This window comes from Myotis nattereri, assembly GCF_964212035.1.
Source record: "Myotis nattereri genome assembly, chromosome: 7".
NCBI classification, from domain to species: domain Eukaryota; kingdom Metazoa; phylum Chordata; class Mammalia; order Chiroptera; family Vespertilionidae; genus Myotis; species Myotis nattereri.
In genome coordinates, this window is record NC_138082.1 from 31722337 (window position 1) to 31738990 (window position 16654).

Here is a 16654-nt window from a genome sequence, read left to right on the forward strand (position 1 = left end):
AATATAAGTGTTTTTAATTCAACTTGCTACCATTGACGGATTTTACATATGGGAGTGATGGATGGACTTGCATTTTCGAAAGTTTTCTCTGGAAGCTCTAGAGAGAAAGAATTGAAAGGGGTCAAGGTGAACATCAAGGAAGCGAGTTGGGTAGCTGTAGCAGTAATCCAGGACAGCCCTGCCTTGAGATCATACAGCTGACAGGAAAGCCCAGATGAGAGGTACTGAGGAGGTGGAATCAGAATCCAGGAAGTGGAGATGGGGCATTTGGATACTCCTGGGTTTCTCTGACTGGGCAGCTGGCTGGTTATGGTGTTACCCAGGAGAGTCTCCCCACACCTGGGAGGAAGAGCAGGCATGAGGTGGGAACCCTGTGGGCTTGAGGTACATTGGGGTCATTTGCTCAAAGAACCCATGAGGCAGCTGGCCATGGAAGTCTGGTGTGCCTCTGCCTCTGCCATAGGTTTCTCCTCTGTTCCAGTTAAGTGAGCATTTCTGGAAGCACTAGGAACATGCGTACCTTCCAAAGTACAGTGAGTAGGACTAGAAACAATATAAAGACCAGTGCAAGAGGCTGTGGTGAGCACACACAGGGACTGGGGAACAGCACGTGGCACATCTCTGTCCCCCCACTGCGAGCGAGGATGCCAGGGGAGCACTTGGGGCTGCATGGAGCTGAGGAAAGCGGCACCATTAGCTCGGTCCTGCTGCTGCCCTCCACCTTCCCTCCTTCCCTCTTCCCAGCTGAGCCCTCTCACTGGTTAAAAAAAAAATAAAATAAAAGGAGTGAATTTACTCCCAGTCCTTTTGAAACCCAACATGTCAGTGATAGATGAGGCGGTATTCATTAACTTCAAAGGAGAAAGAGTGAGTGAGTGAATGTGGGCCACGGGAGTTGAAAAGTCCAAGGGAACAGGAGACACATGGGGTGACCCCACCGTCAGGAGGAGTGCCCTCAATCCCACCCCTGCTGGTGCCATGCAAAGGCACAGACAATGCCACTTTTAATAAATCACGAAGGATCCTGAATACCCATTTTTGTCCGTTTTCAATGGGCCTTGGGCATATTGCTTAAGATATAGTCAGCCATTTGTGCTGGGTTCCCAGCTACTCAAAGTGCTCTCTCGACTATGTAATGGAGTCTTTGCATATGTGATTTGGGGGGAGATTTCTTCAGATTTCTGTAGCTAGTCATGGTAAAGGTGACATCGTGGGCAGTGCGGGCCATTGTCATCCTTCACACATGCAGCCTTTGAGTGATGTTGAGCTTTGTGGGGTATCCATGCAGCACCTAATTCAATCACACATCTGACCCTTGCCTCTCTTTGGCACTGTCCCACTCTCTGTGCTCAGTGTGCTGCTGGGGCCTCCGCACAAACCCTGGCTGTCCTCTGGAGGCATTGGTGCTAAACTGAGAGCCTGGGGCCATTTTTTCCCACTTTCAGAATTCTCGGCCCCCTGGTGACATTGGCATGGGGAGTGGCTGCTTATTCTCATGAGGGTGTGCCCATGGAGATGCCTGTTGGAAGGGCCTTTTAAAAGTCCCCACTTGTTTCCACGGTGGAACAAAGGAAAGAATAACCTGAGGTCACTTAAGGGCTGGAGTGGTCATTTCCTTAATCATCTGGGGCTGTTAAGAGCCTGGTTTTCTATAAAGAGACACAGCAGACTTCCTTGGCTTATTATTAATAATAACAAACAGCTAGAATGTATGGAGCACCTGCCTCTTGCCAAGCGCTTTCATGTGTTACCTTATTCAGTCCTAAACCTTATACCCATTTTTACAGATGAGGAAACTGACTAGGGTTAAGTAACTTGTCAAAAGTCACATCGCTAGAAGTGGCAGAACGAGGATAGAACAGTCCTTAATCAGAACTGTGCTCAACAAGGGCTTGCTTGCTGAATTGTGACATGGAACCAAAGGAACATCTCTTCTGAGGCTTTCATTTTACAGATGAAATGACATAGGACTAGACACACATTGCACCAATGGATAGGGGCCCATGACTTCAGTAATAGAAATTGGCTCTATGGTGCTCTCTTCGGCAGCACATATACTAAAATTGGAACGATACAGATAAGATTAGCATGGCCCCTGCGCAAGTATGACGCACAAATTTGTGAAGCGCTCCATATTTTAAAAAAAAGAAAAAGAAATTGGCTCTATGAACCCCAACCCTTTTTTTCAGTAGGATAATAATAGATCCTATATTAATTGTAGTTTTTGTTGTTATTGCTTCTTTAATTTTTTTTTCTTCCTGCCATCCATTATTTTTACTAGCTGACTGGTATTTCTTCTCTTAGCCGTTTGCATACCCTGTGAAGCCCTTGGCTCTGGTTCTGATTTTATTACTAACTACCTGTGTGACAGAGGCACGTCAACCAGAGGGTAGTTCATTGAACTGGAAAAGTAGAACCAACCCATCTCTCTCTTTCTCACTTGCTGTCACTTGAGTGGGCTTACCTGGGAGGATACTAAAGGAGGAAGGCCCACCCAGCATTCACTTCCTCCAGTCCAGCTTTTCCACCTGAAACTGGGCAGGTCCGTCTGCCCAGCCTCCCCGCTGGACAGAGTCCCCACCTTGTTCTTCAATAGTGCCTTTGCCAGTGAGCCTAGGGAGGCTGAACGCTCTTTGCTGTCCTTCATCGATCTGATTCTAGATGAGAGAAGTAAATTTTGGAGCCCCCTGTTTGTGGGATAAGAAATTGCAGGTGTTGCCCGATGGGAAGTGTTACATGGATTTGGGTTCCATTTCTGGGTCTGCCAAGTGTTGCCTGATCTTGGGTAGGCAAGTTACTTCCCCTCTCTGAGCCTCAGTTCCTCATCTTTAAAACAGAAGTAGGGGTCCCTGTACACATGAAGTCCTTGGCACCGTGTCTGGTTGAGTATGGAACCTGTTATTCCTACTACTTATTGCAGAGCCCTACATCACCTGGAAATCCTTTACAGTGGGGCCTTGACTTACGAGTGTCCCGACTAACGAGTTTTTCAAGATACGAGCCGTCTCTCGGCCGATTTTTTGCTTTGAGTTGCAAGCTAAAATTCAGGTTATGAGCCAGCTTCAGATACCCCACCGCTAGTTGGCACAGCGAAGGTCACAGTGAATGCCACAACATCAGCCCAAGCATCACATGTCTCACTCATTCACTTTGAGATTTGACGTACGAGTAATTTGAATTATGAGCTCCGTCACGAAACGAATTAAACTCGTAAGTCAAGGCCCCACTGTATTTAACCAAGGTTTGTGGGGGATCACCAAGAGTAACCAATTGGGAGCTTATAATCTGTAATAGTTTAATATATAGCTATAGACATGTTCCAACTTGAGGATAAATGAAAAGAATCAGACCACGAAAGAAGCAATGTTTTTATATCAGACTGTCAGAGCCAGCCCCCTGCCTTGCTCTAGCACGGTGGTTCTCAACCTTCCTAATGCCGCGACCCTTTAATACAGTTTCTCATGTTGTGGTGACCCCCAACCATAAAATTATTTTCGTTGCTACTTCATAACTGTAATTTTGCTACTGTTATGAATCGTAATGTAAATATCTGCTATGCAGGATGTATTTTCATTGTTACAAATTGAACATAATTAAAGCATAGTGATTAATCACAAAAGCAATATGTAATTATATATGTGTTTTCCGATGGTCTTAGGCGACCCCTGTGAAAGGGTCGTTCGACCCCAAAGGGGTCACGACCCACAGGTTGAGAACCGCTGCTCTAGTAGGTCGTTGTGGTCTCTTCCTTTCCCAAGGAGAGGTTTACTGACAAGTTGGTGTCGGTGCAGAGGTACTGGGCAGCCTCCATGTTGAGGCATCTGCCAACCTTGCAGGCTCTTCAAAGCTTCTCTTTTGAGTAGTGAGCCTCGTGTAGGGCACAGCAGCCCCCACTACCTGCTGCTGCAGGAGACCTGTCACCAGAAAATACAGTGGGGCTGCCCTGTGATAGGAGTCCGTATCAGCACAGCCGACAGCGCTGTAAATGCCAGTGGGGCTGTCCAAGCAGACAGGTGATGCTTTGAAGCATCATGTCCTCCTGCTGAGTGCCACAGTGCTCCTGCACATGGAGAAGTGGCTTCCAAAGCGCTGCTCTAGCTCAGGTTTCATGGTGATCATACTTGGAACTGTGGAGTCCCAGTCAGCGTGTGCCAGTGTGTCATCTTCTAAATTGTGATCTCAACTCATTATAAGAAATAAACCCAGGCTTATTACATCAGGAACATTTACAGAATGTTTGCCATAGCCAGGTACTATTCTAATATGGTTTTCCTCATTTAATTTTCATAACAACCCTATGAAGTAGGTACTATTATCCCCATTTTCCAGATGAGAAAACTGAGGTACAGTCACTTGCCTGGGCTTACTAGTAGACAGCTAATAGGAAGTGAAGACAGAATTCAAAATTATACTGCCCAAAGAGGCTGCACCTTTACTTCTAATCTGTGTGGCCTCCCTGCATTGATATTGTGTAAGTACACCTGCTTGCATTTCCTTCGTTATACAGTAGGCCAGTGTCCCAGGCAGGGGGGTCGCAGCAAAAGTAGAAACTCGTAGGAAGGGAATTTTGGAAGTCTAATGGGCAGAAAGTTAGACCAGAGGGTCCCCAAATCTCTGCAGAGCATAAGAACCTCTGCCTGGCCCTGAGTCCAGCCCAGACCCCTAAAGAGACTATACAAAGGTTGAAAGGAAAACAAGTTTCGGCTTAATAAAAATGTCCCCCTAAAGTTACTAAAAAACTTTTTTTTTAATATTTAACATTATATCTAGTTTCTTAAATGATTTTCAATTATGTTTGATTATCCAATGATTCTCTATTTACCAAAGCTAATTTTTCTGGTAGTAAGGCAAATAGAAATGCCGTTCATTTTCCTTCTTACTGGATCCTGGCATTTTCTAACACCCTCAACTAAACTCTTTAAATTTTTTTAGTTATGCATCTCAACTTAGCTATAAACTTATTTTGTACTTCCTTTAAACTTCACAATACCATATTTTTTTTTGTTTTTACCATAATTAGAATGGTATCTATTAGGTTTATAGGTTGTTCTATAAAGAAAAGGGCTGTTTAAATTATTTTGGATGAGAATAGGAACCTGAGGTATGGGCTTCCAGGTATGGGCCTCCTAGGTGTCCCTTCCAGATTGTTCTGAGCAATTCAGATCAACAGGCATTTTGTGCCTGGATGGCAGTGGACAGCTATTATGCCAGGAGGTGCTGCTGAGCCTGCTGCCTCAGGTTGATAAGCTGAAGTCAGATTGCAGGAGCAGGGGAGAGGGGCAGACTGGCTGCCTAGGACCAGAAAAGCCCTTAGAATATTAATATTGTCCTAGTATGTATTGTCCAGACATTTGACCTTGTCTGGGAGGAAGGAAGTAGAATTATCATGAGTCATGTCACGAACTTTGTCAGATATTCTTGGCCACATAAGACAGCATTAAATAGTAAAATTCTCAACTGTCACTTATTTCTCATTAAAACATCCAAAGATGGGAGCATTGGTCCATCTGAATTCTCAGAGCTTCTATTCTCACAGACTTAGCAGGGGCATATCACAAGTGCTTTCTTCCAATAAACCTAGAAAATATCTCACATTTGTCCATAAAACAGACCTCAACAATGGCCAAAGAGGAACTCAGTTCCATGTTACAGGTAGGAAGGCTAGGCCAGTAGAACCCCACCACCACCCTGGAGTCTGGGAGAGAACAGGGACAGGCCCAGCACTGCTGGCTCCCAGCTTGGAGTTACATAACTCGCGAATCCTCAAGTCCCTAGAAACTGAGGCCAATTCCCTGGAAGATCATTTTGTTCTCTCCTCTTTTTTCAAGAGTAGAGCCAGCCTGATTACAGCTCTGAGGATTGTACAAGACCATCCTGTTTTCTCTCTTCCATAAACTGAAATGCCTACCATCATGCTCATTGTTTCATCAGATTGTATTCAAGTTTGCCTGGATCTCAGTTTTAACTTTGGCTTATATTTTGAAGAACCTTATTTTATTTATATACATCCTCATCCATCTCCAAAAATGGTTTGAGAACACTTAGAACAAAGAAAATGACCCATGAAATGAATGCAATAGAAAGAAAGACAATCAGGAAAGGAGGCAGAAGGATCCTGTTTTGTGGGGGAGGGAAATTTTCATAAGGTTACATCTTACAACAAGCCTCATTCCTAGCTCTCAAAGCACTTTCTCATGTAAGGCTTGATATTGGGGACATTAAATGTCATAGTGGACAGATTTTTACATTTATGGCAAATGAAGAAGGAGGTTTTATAAGGCTATTTCTTAAAACAAACTTTGGTGAAAATTGAAGGATGATTAAAACAACTCCATGGCCTGGCTGGTGTTGCTTGGTGGTTGGACATCGACCTATGAACTAGGAGATCACAGATCAATTCCCGGTCAGGGTACATGCCTGGGTTGCAGTCTTGATCCTCAGTAGGGGGTGTGCAGGAGGCAGCGGATCGAGGATGCTCTCATCATTGATGTTTCTATCTCTTCTCTCCCTTTGCCTTAATCACTGAAATAAATAAAAGTATATTAAAACAAACAAACAAAAATCTTAAGGAAGGCAAGTGAGCTGTGAGCAAGCTCATGTCTACATACATAACTTGCCTGTAGCCTCACTTGCCTCCATGGGAAGCTTAGAGCAGCTCCTTGTGTGGCTGGTGGCCTCTCACCAGGCTGCCTCCTCCCTGCTGGGTGTGGAGTAGAAGCAGCGAGCAGACTCTGATGCTGGAGGCTCTGCAAGGTCTGCAGTGGGGAGATTTTCCACTGTGTGGGCAGGGCCTCAAGCTTTAGAAAGCAGTTAGCTAGCTGGCAGAACTGATATCTTCTAAATGCAAAGGGACCCAGATGACATCCCCCCTCAGTGGAGGGGCCAGGTGCCGTCCTCACAGTTAGCACTGGCACTTCCCCGTAGAAGCAGCTTTGGGCAACTCCAGTCCCTGAAGAGTGGTTGATGTGAAATGATCCCAGAGCTCTGAGCTGGCAATGTCCCAGCACAGTCACCCTCGTTGGCCATGAAAATCATAAAAAATGCTTCAGCTGTGGGTAGGATGAGCAGATAAGTTGCAAGTCTCTGCCTTCATGTGTGACACATGCAGACTTGCTCACCATGCTTTGTAGTCATGTCGGCCAGACATGTGAGGGGCAACAATGTAGCTCAGTAACCAGGTAAGGCCTCATCAGGAAAGCTAGGCTGTTCTGCTGAAGGGGACCCTGGGATGGGGAATGAGCTCTTCTGGGCTGTTTCCAGTAATAGAAGCAGAAGTAATGTGGGGCAGTGGTCAGCAGAGCCCTACCACCCTGGCCTTGCTGGTGAGCGATGAAGTGACCCTCAGAAGAGGAGGCAGCCTGAGGGGTGGGCAAGAGAAGCCAGGCTTCTCTCCTGGGACTAGCTTGTTGACGGAAGCAAACAGAATAAACTTACATGCTTGGCCTCTGAGGCTCCTAACTGAAGAGCAGCCTTTCGTATGGGTTGACTATAGCTCTGGAGACAGGCGGTTTTTCTTCTGAGCAAATAAAACCTCAGCATTGAAGAATCCTAGTCCTGTCATTTTTAACCGTAATGAGAATAGAACGAGCCTCTGGAACAAGGTGCAATGGAGTCAGGAGAAGTGGCCTTAAGTGAAAACACAGCTGTGGGGTTTACAGACGGTGCGCGGGGAGGCGTCATCCAGTGGGAGCGGCCAGCCTCACTATAGACTTTCCAACACTAATGAATCGGGAACTCCATGCTGAACAGGATTGAGTTGATGGGTCCCTGTGCCAGCAGATGGATGTATTTTTCTTGAAAGACCAAGGTGCCAGCAATCTCCATGATTACGTTACTGGAGCAAGGCTCTTTTTTGTGGTTTGTGAAGTTGAGCGTCAGGACTGCAGGATTCTCTTGCTCTTTCTCACTCTTATTTTTTCCAGGTCAGAACCAGAGCCTGGGGTGGGGAGGAAAATCCTGCTGAATGAGCAAGTTCTTTCTTAAAAAGCTCTCTCCAAGTCCAAAAAGACTTCAGTGGACTTAGGAGAAAGAAACTTAATACATTGCCATAGAATCGTTGTGAACCAAGTAAAAGCCAAGTCCACAGCATCTTTGTCTTATAAAAGAAAGCAAAGAGGAGATGGAAAAAAAGAAATAATGCTTAGGAAATCCAAACCAAACAAGGAAAACTAAAGAAGAAAAACTAAAGATCACCTCAGAGAATGTGAAGATTTCCTTCTAATAAGATTTTTCAATTACAAAACCAGGCTCAGGTAGAAGTTACTTTTCTGTTCTTTCTAAGTGCCATAAATGGCATACCTGAAATGTTTGAACTAGGACGGGGTTTGCCACTTTCAGCTTGAGAGAGAGTTGGACACTCTGCAAGACTAGTGGACTGTGTGGGGAAGAGTCAACCATGTAGTGGCTGGAGGCTTCCCAGGCTGGTCCTTGACCTGCGTTTGAACCTTGGTCCTAATAGCTAGCAGATTGAAGCAAGCTCACAGGCCTCCCAGAGAACCCATGTTGGTTTGAACTCGAGCAAGCTTGGCCACAGAATAGCACTTTTTTTTTTTTTTACCAGCTACCTCTCTCAATGTACCCCTGTCAGAGGAACTCAGAGCTGGACTCCAAGGTCACCCTGCTCAATGATGGAGCAGCCTGCAAGTACCATCCAGGCTAAGGTCAGAGAGAGAACTGGTTGTCCACCAGAGTTCATCTTGGAGCTGTTGTGGACAAGACAGGCAACTCCTAGACTTCTTAGTGCATGTTTTGCCCATCCAAGGTCAAGCCAGGTGTTTTCAAAAGCAGCGGAAGTTCTGAGCTTGTACCTTCCTTAGCTGATGGAGTTTAGTGCCAAGTGGCCTAAGTATAATGTTCTTCAGGAACGTGGCTGTTTGGGAAAGCCAACTATGACCTGAACAGATTGAAGACTGACTTGTTTATGAGCCCAGGGCACGCCATGCCTAGCCACCCTTTCCTGGTTAGCCTCATGAATGTGATCTGGCCGTTGGCTTCACTGGGTTGGCCTCCAAAGTAAGGTCACATTTCCTTTAATGGTTACATTCAGTGACTCTGTGCACCCCTCTCCTGCTTAGCCCAGGGCATTTGTTCTTCCCCTTAGGTTTCCCTGAAGGGTCTTCCTCAAGCAATGTCTGAGAACCCTGAGGAATACTTATTCCTGAATCAGCCATTCTTGTTCCTCACCTATTGCCACCTGCTGGGAGGATGGCCCCACCAGCCCTCTGCTCTCCCGAGGGTCCTCACCCCTTCCACTCACCCGAGAGCCTCTGCTCACCCATACTGCCAGTTTCTTGGGGGCCCATGTCATAGCACAAGAGCTAGTCAGAAGGGGTCCCAGCAGGAGCCTCATACTCTCGCTGTCCTGAACCTGCCCTCCTTGGTGATTTAGCATGAACCCCTGAAAGTAGAGGACTCTTCCATTTCCTGCCCAAGGGAGGTGGGCTGTCCTTTGTCCAGAGGAAAACCTTTGTCAACTAGACCCATCTAAAGGCCTCCTTCCTCCCCTGGAGGAGTGGCCTGTGACTGCCCTTGGGTTCCTTCACTGCCTTCCCTCCTCACTCAGTACCAGGAATGCTGTGCAGTCAGAATGGTCTGGTTGATTGGGGCGGACTCTTCTCCTGCTTGACGTGGCAGCTGCCTCTGGAAAGGGAAAGACAGACCTCAGGACATCTCATAAGACTTTCCAGGCTGCAGCTCTCCATCGATGGGTCCCTGCAGGCCCTAGCTAGAGCCGCAAGGACACAGATGGCAGCCTGGCTCATAGGACACAGTCAGTAACTACTGTTGAGTGAAGGCCTGTGTGTGCCTCTTCAAAAGCACTGGTGAGTAGGGAGCACTTGGCCGTTGAGAGAATTTGAGCCACTGTTTGTCGTCTAGTGGCACAGTTACTGAGTGGGGGTAGATGTGAGGCAAAATTTTCTTACTGAAGCAAAAGGAAATAACAAACTGGGGTGAAATTGGATGACTAAAGGTCTGTTGGACCAGATCAAAATGTGCCAAGGGGCACAGCAGCCTGCAGGGGGCATGGCTCTGTGTCTGTAAATCAATGACTGCAACACCTTGGTGTATAGGACAATGCTCCAATCAACTGAGCCATGCCAAGGCCTACTGCCATTTTGATATTGTACCTTCCCATCTTTCTTCTATGCAGTCTGTGATATTTACATAGTCTTCTTGTATATAATCAAGTATGCATCTGTTGTTGTTTTTTGTGTGTTTTTTTTTCATCTAATCTAGATATTTTCCCAGGTTAATAAAAATTCTTCATAAACAGTGTAACGGCTACATACTATTCTGCATGTGACTCTGGTAAAGTTTATTTAACCTTTCTGCTGTTGCTGGTCTTTCACAATCTTTCCAGCAAATAATACTGAGGTGAACAGTTTTGAAAAAACAAAACAACTTTTCCTCCTACATTTATAATAATTTTTCTAAGACATAAATTCATAACTTGAGTCATTGAGTCAAATAACTTAAAAATTTCTAAGCAGTACAGTCTTTGAAGCAGACCAGATGGTTATAGACCTGACCTTAGCTGCAGAGGGGGAGATAAAGAGAAAAGGGTTTAATAGATTTTTGAAATAATTACTTTCTGTTCTACTGAAGGACGTCTGGGAAGAACCAGCAGTGCTCTGTAGGGAAAACACACCTTTAACTTGACGTTTCTGGCTTTGTGATGGGCTTGTTTCTGTTTTTGTATTTTCATGTGCGTCAGTAAGAGGACAAACCATTCCTACCAGCTTATTTCCCTCTAAGGAAGAGAAAACTCATCCAGTATCTAATGATGCAGATCATTAGCTATGTTAACAGCCTTGCAGTTAGAAAAAAAGTTATAATATTATATCCTTCTAATGTGCAGTTGATTTTAGTGAAAATTTCCCTAGCAATTTAAAAACCCAGTGAATTTGTAAACCTAGTAACTGGCTCTGCATTTGGAAATGTTAAAGCTGCCACAGTCACCTGGGCTCTAGCAGGACACACAGAACCTCCTGGAGCTCTGGCTCCTCAACGACACAGACGGAGTTCTACACTCACCTGAGCACCACCCACCCCAACCCCTCTGGGATCCAGAAAGAGAGACTTCATTACCAGAGTTCTTATTCCTGATCGTCCCTAACCAGAGAGAGCTAATGAGTGCCTCCAAGTTAGCATGTCCGAAATCAAACTTTTGACTCCCTATCCATATCCAAGTTCAGCAATGGAACAACCACCTGCCTGGTTGTTGAAATCAACGTCTTCACTACTACCGAACATCAAGTCCATCAGTATATCCTGTCAATTCTCCTTCTAAAAGTTCACTTCAAAGGTAGATCTCAAATTGTTCATTTCTGTCCATCTTGCCTGCCTGCCCTCTATGCCCAGCCCCCATCACCGTTCACTTGCTCTTCTCAACAGCCTTCCACAGGGCTCCTGCTTGGCTCTCTCCCCTACAGTCTGGTCTCTACATGGTAGCCAGAGGGATCTTGGTAAAACATAACTTTGATCATATCCATCCCTTCCTTAAAACATGTCATAGTCCAGTGATGGTGAACCTTTTGAGCTCAGCATGTCAGCATTTTGAAAAACCCTAACTTAACTCTGGTGCCGTGTCACATATAGAAATTTTTTGATATTTGCAACCATAGTAAAACAAAGATTTATATTTTTGATATTTATTTTATATATTTAAATGCCATTTAACAAAGAAAAATCAACTAAAAAAATGAATTCGCGTGTCACCTCTGACACACGTGTCATAGGTTCGCCATCACTGTCATAGTCCTTCCTTTGCTATTAAGGTAAAGGCCAAAATTTCTAATGTAGCCAAGAGGGTCCTGCATTTTCTGCCCTGGCCTTCCTCTGCTGCGTCACTGTGCACTGTGTCCCCTATAAGCGAGTTCTGGCTTCCCAGCCATCCTTCAGGTCCTGCACCATGGCCTCTGTGCTCTGTGCCAAGGACAACCGTCTGCTCCCCCCATTCTTCCTCCCCATGGTCCAGGGAACCCTCTCCGTCTTTCCTCAGTCCTAGTCTAGGTCCAGTTATTTACTTTTATAGAAACATGGGAGTTTTTTCCTGCTTCAGAGGACCTATTTTAATTTGAAGTTTTTTATATCTATAGTCACTAGTTTATGTGATTGATGTCCATCTTCTGCACTGGATCCGTGAATGAGGCCGCTTTCTGCCGCTGTTCACTGTTCTTTCCCCATCAGTCAGATCAGTGTCACAAAGTAGGTGCTTAATAAATAATTGGTTGCATGCCAAATGAATAGTAGAGTCCTGGTAACAACAGTGTCCCTGTGAGGCATGGGCTGTTCCCAGAAGTGGCAGGCCCAGGTTCTCCACAATACATCAGCTGAAGGGAGTTGATTTTGCTTTCTTTTTTTTTTTTAAAATTTCACCTATCAGAATGAATAGAGCATGCTGCCTAAATCTTACTTGTTTTTCTCTTCTCTCTTTATTCAGCTGAAGCTTGCTTTCACTCTGGACCATGAGACTGGATTGCCTCAAGGATGTCACATCTACGAGTACCGCGACAGCAACAAGTAAGCCACTCAGTGGAAAGGGAGTCACCTCGCTGTGTCCTGCAGGGGTAGCACCTGTGAGCTTTCTTATACTGGGCTTCTCCTACAAAGAGATTGTCAGGGAGACAATCACACTTTTCATGACTATACTTGAAAATAGGTGGCAGGAAAATATTTCTCCTTTGCCCGTAAACAGAGAACTTGAAGTGCTTGTATAAGAGCAGCTGTGATGTTTGACTTGTGTGTCCCGAAGCAGACCTTCCTTTCCAGGCTCCAGCTGTTCTCCAGACCCGCCCTGCTTTGTCTCCAGCCATGTGCCTGCTGATTTGGTTCACTGTGTGACTTGGGCTCTCGTTGACGTTGTCTGATTACACTTATGTTTGCAGGTTTTGTTGTAATTGTCTACCTCGTGAATTTTGTAGTTGGGGGATTTCTGAGAACTTCTAGAGATTTAACCTGGTGGCCTTATCAGAAGAGGTGCATGCTTCCATAGCCCCGCCTTTCTTCCCGGCAGACTGATCTGTGCCTATGTGTTTCTGTCTGTGAGACAGTAAAAGTGGTGGTGAGCAAGGCAAAGGGAATATGCCCTGATGATGACAATGACGATGATGGTAAATAAGTACGTCAGCCACCATTGAGAAACTCTGCTGGGGGTTAGGACAGTACTGGAACATTACACTTGCTATCCAGTTTAATCCTCATAACAACCTGAAGACTTCTCTTTTACCATAGGTGCTGCCAAAGCGAGCACTTGAGTTTCCTTTTGTTATTGTTGTATTTGCAGAAGCTGGGGTCAAGGGCACTTGCTCACGGTCACTGGCCACAGCTGTTTGAGGCAGAGTCACATTATCATGTTTACTCTGGGGAGAGAATAGACAACCTGTTGTCCCAAGTTGCTACCTTGGAAACTCCAATCAGTGACAAGAACAGTCTCAATATGGACTTGAGGACAACATGCCCTGGTCTGAATGTTTAAATATCTAAGCTGTTAATTTTATGCAATGAAAGGAATCAAATAGTCATACTCCAGTGGGATTGTACATTACCTTCCAAAGGGAAACCCATGTCTTCCTCAAAGCTCTTGCTTTGATATGGTTTGAGATGGTTCCTGGGTGCTTCATGACAAATCTCCACTCAGGTTGCTTTCAAGACATCATTACCCTTTGTAATTTACATTTAGAAGGATGTCATGATGAGCTGTTGTGTACCCTTGGTTCCCACCAAGGTAATTGTTTAGGAAAGGCTGGCCACGCATCCTTTAACACCATCCTTCCTCCTCTTGGACAGCACTGTTCCAAGCTATGTAAGCCATGGTGTTGGAATTACCATCTCAGCTTTTTGTAGTGCTTAATTCAGCAGAGAAGTAGGACTGGACTTCTTTGGAGTCCAGGGACTAGCAGGGACAATTGAGCAAGTCTCTGAGTGGTAAGGGCAAGCATCACTCGGGAATAGGAGAAACATAAGCCTCAAGCTGCTTGGCATGCCATCTGTTACCCTGCTTGTCAGTGCCACCCCATACTCCCTGCTGCTTGCTGGATGGCAGCCCCATGCATGGAGATCGTGGAGGCAGAAACTGACCTTTATGCCCAGGAGTGTTTACAGACTCCATTTCTGCCTGACTCTTCACTCCCTGAAACAAAGGTTGGCAGGTTTTGGTTCAGTGGGAGAAGGGCATTGGCCCTCTTTCCTATAAATTCATGTGGTCCAGTGACAACAGCTTTAGGTTGTCTTTGAAGCTGAGAGAAGAGAATAGCCTAGCTCTCTTTCTTGGCCCAACCCCTAGCTGCTAGTATTCATATGTATCAGAGTAAGCGATGTTTAGGAGGAGAATTTCAGGGTTCTAAATATAAGTTTGCTTTGGCCCCCAAAGACCTGTAAAAGAAAACATTTGTGTAGGAAGCTGGATAGGAAAGTATATGATCCAGTGCCTCAATGGCCCCTCCCTATGGTTCTGTCTTGCTTGTCTTAGAGGCAGCGTTGGGGTTCATTCTCAAAATGTGGACAAATTTCCTAACCTCTCTGAGCCTCAGGTTTCTTCATCCGTTATGGTTTCCCAAACATTACTATTAAACCAATATTGGGATTCAGGCACTCCTGGGGAAATGACCCTGACCATGAACAGAGGAACACAGGGCAGAGCCTGGGCGGGGGGGGGGGGGGGGGGGGGGGAATCATGGTCAAGTTCATGGGGTTCTCCGTGCTTCACTTCACAATTTCCAATGATACCTACCTGGCATGATTGTCATGGGACTGAGTAGGAAGACATGTTAAAAACATCATCACTGACTTAGCATATAGAAGGCCCAAAGTAAGTGTTGATTGCCTCTCCTTCCCAAACAGAGAGGTCACCTCATGTACTTTGTTCTGTTTTCCCCTGCCAGCAGGGTTGTGTCCATGAGCGCTGGATGCAGCTAACCTCATCTCTTGATTCGGGAGAAGGCTGGTGCCGCCCCCTCCCCCCCCAAACTGTGTGCCATACACTCTGTCCAAAGGCAAACTCCTTTTCTCACTTGGAAATTGTGAAGTGAAGCACGGAGAACCCCATGAGCTTGACCATGATTTTCTCTTTTCCCCCAGGCTCTGCCCTGTGTTCCTCTGTTCATGGTCAGGGTCATTTCCCCAGGAGTACCTGAATCCCAATATTGGTGTAATAGTGATGTTTGGGAAATGAGGATATTCCCTAAGGAACCAAATGACATGAAGGCGGTGGCAGCAGGGAGATGAGGGTCTACATGTGAAAGAAGTTAGCTTGATATCTCAGTATTAGTTTGTAATAATTAATTATTAAAACCACTATGTGTTTTGTTCATTTCAGTACTCCTAGTGACTAGCCCAGGACCTGACAAATAATACTTTTAAAAAAAAAGATTAAGATTAGCTTTATTGTGATACTCTTTTCTTTTCTTTTTTATCCTCATCCAAGGATTTTTTTTCCATTGATTTTTTAGAGAGAGTGGAAGGGAGAGGGATAGTTAAAGAGAAACAGCTGTGTGAGAGAGACACATCAGTTGGTTGCCTCCTGCATGCCCCAAACCAGGGCCAGGAGCCTGCAACCGAGGTACATGCCCTTGACTGGAATCGAACCTGGGACCCTTCAGTCCACAGGCCAACGCTCTATCCATTGAGCCAAACCAGCTATGGCTGGCAAATCATTCTTGATAAAGGGATGAGAAGACCCAGTGTAATCCTTTTAGAGAGAACCTAACTATTGGGCAGTTAGGTTCTTTGTCTTTTTGTTTATTGTAGGATTATGATGAGGATTAAATTACTCATGACATGAGGGGAAATTATCTCCTTGGATAGTTTATGGATTCTAAAGAACTAACATGTAGAAGAAAGAAGCTATAAAAATTTGGTTTAACTCTGTGAATATAGAAGTAATTATAGTTACCAGTATTTACATCAACTGCCTACCATTTTTAGCCTGATAGTGAAGCATAGTAATAATGCTATCACTGTCATTTTGTGTGGTGCATTGAATACACCAGACAAAATTGCAGGAGCCAAATTTGTTTGCAAGGTTACACATTGTTCACAGCCTCTCGAGTTTCTGACCCATGGAGCCTAAGAATGATAGGAGTGCCCTGGCTGGTTTGGCTCAGTGGATAGAGCATCAGCCTGTGGACTCGAGAGTCCTGGATTCGATTCTGGTCAAGGGCATGTACCTCGGTTGCAGGCTCCTCCCGGGCCAGGGCCCTGGTCAGGGTGCATGCAGGAGGCAGTCAGTCAAAGTGTTTCTCTCACATTGATGTTTCTCTGTCTTTCCCTCTCTCTCTTCCGCTCTCCCTAAAAATCAATGGAAAAATATCCTCGGGTGAGGATTTGAAAAAAAAAAAAAAGAAGAAAAAGAAGAAGAGGAAGGAGGAGGAAGGGGGAAGAGAGGAGGGGAGGAGGGGAGGAGGGGAGGCGGGGAGGAGAAAAAGGAGAAAGAAAGGAGAAAGGAGAAAGAAGAAAGGAGAACAATGATAGGAGCTCCTGCCTCCCAACTGCCCTCAGCTCACCAGCACTGGGCTATGGGCTTCCCCCATTATCTCTAGTTTCAAAACCACTCAAGACAGACTTACTGTCACATTTTTACAGATTACAAACCAAAAACACATTACAACTGAAAGTCGGAGAGGTTAACCTGCCCAAGGTCATACTGTGGTCGAGA

The 16654-nt window shown here is 45.3% G+C and overlaps 1 protein-coding gene across 2 annotated transcripts in view; it reads left to right on the forward strand.

The window, feature by feature from the left end:
* Window positions 1-16654, forward strand: part of DIS3L2 (DIS3 like 3'-5' exoribonuclease 2) — a 325776-nt gene that overhangs the window by 277267 nt on the left and 31855 nt on the right. For both annotated transcript variants that reach the window (XM_081096258.1, XM_081096259.1), the window contains exon 15: window positions 12443-12522. In XM_081096258.1, coding sequence (XP_080952384.1) covers window positions 12443-12522 — 80 coding nt within the window. The remainder of the gene's footprint in view (window positions 1-12442; window positions 12523-16654) is intronic.